Genomic DNA, 9,621 nt, shown 5'->3' with positions numbered 1-9,621 from the left:
AAGTTATTAATAATACACATATTATAATAATATATTGTATATATCTATGGATAAATGAAAAGTAGAGGTGGGGCAATTGCCCCTTGTGTATATAGAGTAGATCCGCCCCTGAGTGTGAGGTCTGACTCTGAAGTTAGATATGGTTGTGATCAGAGATGTTCTTGAGAGTTTCGGTGTTCTGTGAGAATCGTGACGGTTCGCGTGATGACATGGCTGTGGTGAGAGGTAGTCGGTGAGATATAGGGTTTTTGATCTCTGATGATCTAGTCCGTTCAGCGGTTCATCCTTTGTGACAATCGGTTGAGATTTGGGGAGGTCCGAGGTGCAGTCACTGACCGTGACCTGAGCCATATCACAACTTTGATTCTCTTGTCTGGTTTTTGTTTGCTTAGATCCTTCAGGATAGCATTGTTGTATTACTGATTCTGCTACTTAGTGTGCAGGTCTTACAATCAGTGAGAGCTTGAGGTTTAGTCCTGCTGGAGGGTCTGAACATGGCTAGGGTTCTGATTGTTTGGTTCTTGTACTTAGTGTACTTGTAATCTTGTATTCTCTTTTGTAATTGGCATGTATCTTCTGAGATTAGTCATCTCTGTAAGCGGTGTAACAAAAGAGGTCCCCAATAAAATTAAATATTAAAATTGTTGATCCGATCCCTACAATATGTTATATTAAAATTAAATATATAAAGCATAAAAATATTCTCCCTCTGTCCCATTATAAATGAAACGTTTTCCTTTTTAGTCTGTCCCATTAAAAATGAAACGTTTCTAAAAATGGAAACAATACTCTCTCTACTTTTTCTTCTCTCTTACTTTACTCTCTCTTCATTAACTCACAAAACAACACTATATAAAATCCTGTGCCGAAAAGCAAATGTTGCATATTTAATGGGACGGAGGGAGTATAAATGTGCATTACCACGTAGTAGTATTTGCATGTGATATTCACAGGAGATATCATTTGCCTGTATAAGCATTAATATAAATAGTTATCCCTCCCTCTTGTAAAAATAGTCTATTGGAAATGACATGTTTTAATGCATAATTGATAAAATTAAAGAGTACAAGAAAAAAAGTTGAAATAGTATAGTAGATGGTTTGATTCATAAACAATACACACTCTTTCATCTGTCTCATAGAATTAAGCTCGAGATTTTTTCTCAATCTCTCTTACTTTATTATTTACGGATTCCGTCATTTACTACTTTATATTTAACTACCTTTTCTATTTTGCTTGCTTAATCAATTACATATTAAACTTAGTGTTGTTACCAAAAATTTAATTATTGTGGGACGAAAAAATTGAAGTGAACAAGAAAGGAAAAAGAGTTTCTGTAAATGAAAGTAACTATTTGTATAGTACCATAAATAGTAAGTAGGTCTCATATTTCACTAACTCAATTCACTCACATTTTATTATAAAATCAATATAAAAAAATGGGTCTCACATTTCACTGACTTTTTCAATTAACTTTTCTTTACATTTCGTGTCCGGTCAAAATGTGACTCTTAATCGGGGACGGAAGGAGTAATATGGATTAAAAATAAATAAATTATTTTTATGGGATAGGGGCCCAGACATTCAAACAATCACACGTGTATATGTATTTTATTTGGGTTGTAATATTTTTGAGCAAAAAGGAATTTCCCCCAACAAACAGTACAAAGAAGTTCGCACGATCGCATCAATTTGTATCTTGCATATAACTGAGGTTCCTTCTGCTCTCCCTATATTATGCATATTTCTTCTTTGTATTGTGCTAATTCCCTCTCTCTAAATTTAATGTTGTTAATATGGACATATTTGAAATTGAAATGAATTGCTGATTACGAGGTTATTTATTTTGAAGAATTTGTGTTAATTGAAGGGGTCTGCGCTTTTTTTTTTTGGAATTTCAAAGCAATTGAGGGTAGTTACAGTACCAGTAAAACTTGCTCATATGCAATCAAATATAGAAATGTGAATTTACCACTTCTGTTTAGAATTGTGGAAAATAATTTATGTTTAGTGATTGTTGTTATTACTGTGTGGAAACAATCATCAGTTGATGGTTGGTTGTTGATAGTTATATAATTGATGTTGATTTTCACTCCAATTCAGATTTAAAGCAGTGAAAAATAATGGAAGATGTTGTGACTGATACAGCTGCTCCAGAGTCACCATTGGCAAAGTGGAGAAACGAAGTCTCGAGGAAGTTTCAGCATTATTTGGAAAGGTCGAGTCCCCATACAGCTCGTAGGTGGCTCGTTACACTTGCTGCTGCAGCAATCTACATCTTGCGTGTTTATTATGCTCGGGGGTTTTACGTCATCTCATATGGCCTGTCAATCTACATCTTGAACTTGTTGATTGGGTTTTTGTCACCCAAGGTTGATCCCGAGCTGGAACTGCTGGATGGCCCCTCTTCGCCTACTAAAGACTCGGATGAGTTCAGGCCCTTTGTCCGTCGCTTGCCTGAATTTTTGTTCTGGTTCGATACTTATGTCTTTTCTATGCTAAACATTTCTTGTTGTTGTGTATTTTTAAGCTATGAGTTGCTCAGTTTGTTACTTTGGCAATTATAAAGTACTCCCTCCAATAAAATGAGGTTTTGTTAGTAAAGTAGAGAGAGAATAAAGTAAGAAAGAGAACGCCAAAAAAGAAAGTGATTCACTTATCTTGGGACGTCCCAAAAAAGGAATATTAATCACTTAGCAGGAAGAGAAGGAGTAGCTTATACTCCATTATGCAGCATATGCTTAGTGAATATATTTGCAACTGTAGCTGCACTTTTTTATGCTTCATCAGTTTCTGTTGTGCATTAAAGGGAATCAATGAGAAAATAGATAGAAAGGAATGTAACTCTGTCCCATACTAGATGTCACTCTTTCCTTTTTAGTGTGTCCCACAAAAGTTGTCACATTTCTTCTTTTGGAAAACGTTCCCTCTCACATCAATTATAAAATTATATTTTCTCTCACCACTTAATACACAAAATAACATCTCCTAAAATCCCGTGCCATCTCCCAAGTGTGACATCTACTATGGGACGGAGGGAGTAGTATCTAGCGTTTAGTGAATATAGTTGCAACTGTAGCTGCAATTTTTTATGTTTCATCAGTTTCTGTTGTGCATTACAGTGAATCAGTGAGAAAATAGATGGAAAGGAATGTAAACTAGACGTAGTATTTTGCGTTTAGTTTCTCTTTTAAGACCTGTGTTTGTGCTAGTACTAGCACAGCCATGACTCAAGTTCATTTTTTGTTAAATTTGGTTCCTTCTTCTGATTTTGTTCTGTGCATATTGTTATTTGAAATATATACATTTTCATAACCATATCCATATCATATCGAACTTAACTAAACTTGCCTGTCATTGACTGTCAGCATGAGAGGATTCGTTTTCTGGTCTTAGTCAATTATTTCATCAATTTTTTTCTGATTTCTGGTCTTGTTTTGAAATCTGGAGCTCCTAGTATTTTAATAATGTAATTGATATAAAATTTTGATGAAATTTAAATGTCTCTAGAGAAAGAAATCTGAAAGCCCAATAATTTTAGGAATGGAAGTTAATTGTGGATCTGGAAAATGCTTACATATTTTCCCTTTTTATTGGCAATGAAAACACTTTTAATTATGTGATTTTCTTATAATCTTTTCAGGTATGCAATCACAAAAGCTTTTTGTGTTGCGTTCCTCTTAACCTTCTTCTCCATGTTCGACGTCCCAGTGTTCTGGCCCATTTTGTTCTTTTACTGGTTTTTCCTTTTCTTTCTCACAATGAAGAGGCAAATCACACATATGATCAAGTATGGATATCTCCCATTCCGCTGGGGAAAGCAGGTGATCGCTCTTGCAATTTTAGTAATGGATGTATAAGTTGGTTTACATTTATTTAACTATATGAAAAAGTAGTTATGCACTCGTTGGCCCTTGATTAATCTACCATTCTTTTCATGTACATTTGAAAACAGCGGTACGGTGGGAAAAGGTTTGCTCAAAGCACAAGTGGTCTTTCAAATGACTGAGTTCATGTGCAGAATATATACCAATGGTGGAACTTTAGGTGAAACTTTTGACTTGAAACGTGCACGCTTTTAACTGTTGTAAATATAATGATTTTTTTTTTTGTATGATGAAAATATTGTTAATGGCAAGATAATCAGTTCGATCATAAGCAGGCAACACGAAATCCAGAAAATCATGGCTGGTCTGCTGCTAAGATGGTTTGGCTGAGTATGGAGTTCATCTAATCCATTTCTGTGGATGAAGAACTCTAGCTAAATAGTTGTAGATTTGGACAATTAATAGTTGTAAAACCATGTTTATATGTATAGTAATCTGTGGGGATATAATGTGATTACATAGTAGATATAGAATCTATGTTTTAAGTACATGAGTTTTGTGCAGTTATTAGGGTCCTTTTGTTACACATAATTGAAATTGATTTGGAATTAAAATTATACGGAATTGAATTTGAAGGGTGGAAGCTATGTTTGCATCCAATATGGGAAGATGTAAGTGTAGTTCTTTTGCGCGGATGTTAATAATTGTTGGAAATTCTGACAATAAATAATTTCAATACCATATTTATTTCATAGTACTCCTCCCGTTCCATTATAAGTGAGAAGTATTCTTTTTTGTTCGTCCCACTATAAGTGAGGACATTTCCTTTTATGAAAAAAAATAACTCTCTATCTCTCTCTTATTTTATCTCTCTACTTTATTCTCTCACTCATACTTTATTCTTTCTTTATTTAATCACAAAACACTGCTATCTAAGAATCCGTGCCTAAAAAAAATGTGTGACCTATGGTGGGATGGAGGAAGTAATAATTTCAGATTAAACGATAGATATGGATTATGAATTTAGTTTATTTATCAATTCATTGCCGAGTTGAAAACAATGTGCTGAATGCCTAAAGATTATCACCTAAAACGTTGTCTGTTGTTTTTTAGTGTGTTTATTTTAAGGTGATACAAATGATTTTAACCTTTTAAGGCTTAAAGAATATCTTGAGAAAGAAGAAAGTAGAAAAAGACAAATGTCTTAGGATCCAATATTGACTGTAAGAAATAAAATAAGCAAGGTCGGCTATGAGAATCAATGTGTAGCCGGCAAAGGAAGACTTGGCTATGATGCTACTTTATTATATACTACATCCCTACTCTCTAATTCATTTTGTCACTTAGATAGTTTGAATTACTAAGTAGTAACACTCTCAAGCAAAAAAAGAAACAATAAAATTGGTCATCTCATATCAACATTAACCGGAATGAAATTGGTGTTGTCTATTTAATTGGGCAATTTATTCATTTCTCTTATTGAAGCAGAGTCAGAGTTTGATCATTACAGATAATAGTATGATGACAAAATAAGTAGAGATCGAGTGATAACAAAGTGCCTGAGAAGTTGGGAGCTACAGAAACCGATTGAGGTAGTCATCGACGGTAGTGTAGTTGACATCAGGATAGAGCTGGGTAGCCTCAACCCCGAGCGTTGGATTGACCTCATAATAGGTCTGATCACCCTTAATGAAAGCGGAGTGGTTGATCGCCAATAAAAAATTCACGGGCATGGGCGACTCTGGAATCATCTTCAGAATTTGATCCCCTGGTTGGTATGTTTTCTCGAGGGTTTTTCCGATCTTCTTCTCCCAGCAAGCAACAAGCTCATTGAATGAGTATATGTTTTGAGATGGCCTAATGTAGAGGATCTTGTTCAAAGTTCTTGGATCAACCACAGTTTTGATAGTGTATGTGGCAATGTCACCTTCCTCATTGAACACAGCTACAACCATATCATCAATTAATAAACATCCCAACTCACAATTAAAAGACTAGTGGAGGTTCAAACCATCCCAAACTAAGAACTGAAAAATGTAGTGTGAGGCCTTTAGTGGTGTGTCCCAAATCAACAGACCATCACAAGACTTGCACTAATTTGGATGAAACATATATATATATATATATATATATATATATATATATATATATACCTTTAACATTTCCATCTCCTGGGATGACGACTTTTTCCCGGGGAGGAGCAGTGGTGCCCAGTTGCAGAAAATTGGAGAGCGCGAAGCCAGAAAAGAAGTTGCAAACGACGTAGGTGTAAGGAATGCCTGCTGCTTCTATCTCTCTGCGAAGCTTCACTCTCAATTGGTAATTTTGGTTAATGGGATCCACTGCACGACACCGATCGGTATCGCTTCCGAATTCAGAAGGTAAGAACCTCTGCAACAGTCAATACCAAGAAAAGAATATCTGGATGAGACGTGATTAACAAAAAAATGGCGCCCTTATAGACAAAGATATCCAAATCGGCATACCATGTTAAATTCGGTCACGTTATCCAAGAATATACAAATGAGACATGATTAATAACATTTCTAAGAAATGAGGGGATTTTCAACAATATTGACAAAAACATATATGTATTTTAATTAAATGGAAGAAGGTACCTTAACATTTCCAGCCTCTTTAATTGCAGAGATAATATTGTGTTGATCAGCAATTTGCATGAAACCTACAGTTGATATAACCACATCCACTTGCTTTATAGCCTTCACCAAGCTCTCATAATCGTTCAGATCTCCCTGCACAAATCCAACATTAATTTCACACTTCACACTTCACACACACAAGTCAACAACAATACACACACTCATATATAGATGAACATACAATTAAGATGGTGACACCAGAATTCTTGAAGCTGTGGATGAGTTGGGCTTTGGTTGGATCAGAAAGAGTGGCCTCTCTCAACAGAGCAAAAGTGGGGTGACCAGATTTTGCACTAGCTTCAACTATGAACTTCCCAATGTATCCTGTTCCACCAATTATCAAGATCTTCTCTGCCATTTTGCTATGTATATGTATAAACTATTAACCAATGATGAATTAAAGAGTTGTGATGGGCTCAACTATAAATAAGCAACCATTAGCTCTATAATATTATTCTAGCCAAAGAAGTTGACCCAAATATTGGTCTCTCTCGATCTTTAGGATTTCATTTTGATTTCTAAACTGAGCATGATTTGAATGGGAATTAATATACTATCACGAAAAATCAGTATTTTCCACATGAAAAGTATTGTTGCATTTTTTGACTTTCTAGACTCATTGGATTACTAAACCCACACTTGACTTTCCAGAACATTCGGATGCGCGCCCTAATATGTACTCCCTCCGTCCACAAAAAATGGATCACTTTGTGTATGACACGAGTTTTAATGTAGAATTGGTAAAGTAAGAGAGAGGAGGAGAAAAAATAGGTAAAGTAAGAGAGATAGGGAGAAAAAGTGGGTAAAGTAGGAGAGAGGGAAGAAAAAGTGGGAAAAGTATGAAAGATAAACTTTCCATTTTAAGAAAGTGATCTATTTTTTGTGGACGTCCCAAAATGGCAAAAGTGATCTATTGTTTGTGGACGGAGGGAGTACTTTATTTCTATTTTAACTTAAGGTAATATACACGTAATAATATTACTTGTGCCGCTCTGAAGGTTGATTATCTTTAGAGTTTAAGTGGTAAAAATGTGCATGAAAAAAAAAATACATGTACAAGTTGGATCGTTTGTCCTATGACGATACAGTGTATTGAAAGAGCAGGTTCATAGTGCAGGGGTTTTCAACCAGTGAGGAGGATTCCTAAGTCGACCTAGTTGTGTCGTTGGACCTTTGCCTAAAACCTGTTATCAAAACTTCAACCCACTTCTACTGGTTAGTATATCAGAGTAAAGGATTGATCCCACAGAGATGGATGTAGGTGAGATACACTTGCGATGACAATCGGGAAGGGTTGGTTAGCTACCACACTTTTGGGGTTGAGTTTACTTAGGCGATGAAATAAAATGGGACTCTACCTATCCTGACTAGTAATTAACTAAATGATTCATGCAGCGCGATGTGTATGTGAGGTTGTGAAGCCTGGACTATTAGTGTGCATGTGAAAAGTGAAAACTTACCCTGAATGGATAGACAAAGCAAAAAGGAATAACTGACTCACGGGCTGATACTGCCTAACTTGCAGAAAAGAAAACTGAAAAACCAAAAGAAAATTAAAAAAGTAGCTAAAGTAAAGGGTGGTCCCTAGGCTGATTGTGACATTTTCTTCTTCACCAAGTAAACGAAAAAATTATTAGAAAACTAAACTTCCATAGATGAATGCTTGAAGTCGGAATCAATCGACTTAAATCTAACCCAAAATCGCGACTCTAAACTTAGATTTAGGCAGAAATTAAATCCATGCAACTGGTAAAGTAAAAACCAACAGGCGTGTGCACAGATCAGCATGCATGGTGGCAGATCTATGCATTTTTAGAAGAAACGATTGATTGAAACCTTTAGAAACTTGAAGAAACACTAGATCTAACTTAACTAAGGCAGATCCAAACGCTTGACCAACAGAAATCAAAGTAAAACTACTAGATCTATCTAACTAGGCTGAAAGAAAGCATAAGCAAGCTGAAACGTAAATAAAAACCATAAAAACTCCATTGCATTCAAGATTATTCAACCAAAAGATGTTTCCAACAAAGCAACAACTGAAATCTAAGTCAAGCGCAAGTGAAAACAAGTACCTATACTAAGAAAGCATTAAAGGAAAGCATGTAAAAGGGATGTTGTGCTCCTCAAAGCGATGAACTTCTGGAACGAACGATGGTGGACTAGTTGATCGGATGGTAGACTCCCTCTCAGGTGGCCGGAAACTTTAAGTGAACACTAGCTACGCTAAGCTAAGAGAATGCATTAAAGCTTATCTAAGAAGTGCACTAAATTTTATGAAAGAAATGGTCTAAGCATGGACAATGTTTCTTCCATGTTGATCTTCTATTTATAAGGAGGCCTGCCCCAATCCCTAGGGTTACTCCTTCTCTTGACTTGACAATTATTCCCCTTTCTAGATGGATGATCCTTTGTAGCAATTCACTCCATCTTGTGCTTAAGCTTTATGGTATACATCCTCATCAGTATAACATCTTTTTGCGCTCTTTTCACCTGAATCCCTTTTGACCCTTTTCCCCCTGACTTGGTATCTCATCTTGCACACTTTAGCAACTATTTTTGCAGATATTATCCTATACTGACTAGTAACCAAGGCCTAAAACGAGACTTATCATGTATTGAGGAAAAATTTAAATGCGAATTACTAAGAAGTAAGAAAATTTGAATTTGAACACGTACTTGCTACATTTAAATTTGAACACAATTAACAAGTGAAACGTATGATTTTATTCTTTTTGATATGGTACAATAACTATAATAAGATAATGACACAATATGATATGATTTAAGCGTATTGCGAATGAGATATGACACACCGACATATTATACCAGAGATCGTGTCACATCACTAATCTGGGCTGGATTTTCTTATTTTCAACTAAAAAAGTGAATATTCTCTAATTGAAAAATTTGATGGCGTGACCATGGAAAATTCTTCTCACTAATTTACTTACACACGATGTCAATGTAGCCTGCAACTCGTGGACTGGCCCGAATCATCATTTTATTTACTTACAACATATTACCCCTAATCATTATTTTATTTATAACTTGTATCATTACACTACACTGCACTGGTAATGATGTGGAGCTCACTCTTCACTAGCAATACTTAGACTCTCATTTATCTCTCT

At 35.5% G+C, this 9,621-nt stretch overlaps 2 protein-coding genes across 5 annotated transcripts; one reads left to right on the top strand and one right to left on the bottom strand.

The window, feature by feature from the left end:
* The first annotated feature begins 1,595 nt into the window (after positions 1-1,595).
* On the top strand, positions 1,596-4,375 carry LOC125202746 (protein RER1A-like). 4 transcript variants are annotated; one of them, XM_048101202.1, is made up of 5 exons: positions 1,596-1,714; positions 2,104-2,473; positions 3,644-3,824; positions 3,956-4,047; positions 4,163-4,375. In XM_048101202.1, exons 2-4 carry the CDS (start codon positions 2,124-2,126, stop codon positions 4,007-4,009), a joined length of 585 nt encoding a protein of 194 aa, XP_047957159.1. In that variant the 5' UTR covers positions 1,596-1,714; positions 2,104-2,123; the 3' UTR covers positions 4,010-4,047; positions 4,163-4,375. The 4 variants fall into 4 exon arrangements, with proteins under 4 accessions (XP_047957159.1, XP_047957151.1, XP_047957175.1 ...); XM_048101194.1 differs by lacking the exon at positions 1,596-1,714 and adding an exon at positions 1,760-1,836; XM_048101218.1 differs by lacking the exon at positions 1,596-1,714 and adding an exon at positions 1,760-1,836 and having other exon boundaries at positions 4,148-4,375.
* An 897-nt stretch (positions 4,376-5,272) lies between these two features.
* On the bottom strand, positions 5,273-6,925 carry LOC125202737 (isoflavone reductase-like protein). The gene is made up of 4 exons (XM_048101184.1): positions 6,669-6,925; positions 6,446-6,580; positions 5,981-6,218; positions 5,273-5,772 (listed from the first exon to the last, which is right to left on the bottom strand). The coding sequence occupies exons 1-4, from the start codon at positions 6,843-6,845 to the stop codon at positions 5,402-5,404; spliced, it is 921 nt and encodes a 306-aa protein (XP_047957141.1). The 5' UTR covers positions 6,846-6,925; the 3' UTR covers positions 5,273-5,401.
* Positions 6,926-9,621: the final 2,696 nt, after the last annotated feature.

Source organism: Salvia hispanica, chromosome 1 (assembly GCF_023119035.1).
Source record: "Salvia hispanica cultivar TCC Black 2014 chromosome 1, UniMelb_Shisp_WGS_1.0, whole genome shotgun sequence".
Lineage (NCBI taxonomy): Eukaryota > Viridiplantae > Streptophyta > Magnoliopsida > Lamiales > Lamiaceae > Salvia > Salvia hispanica.
This window is presented reverse-complemented; position numbering and strand designations above follow the sequence as displayed.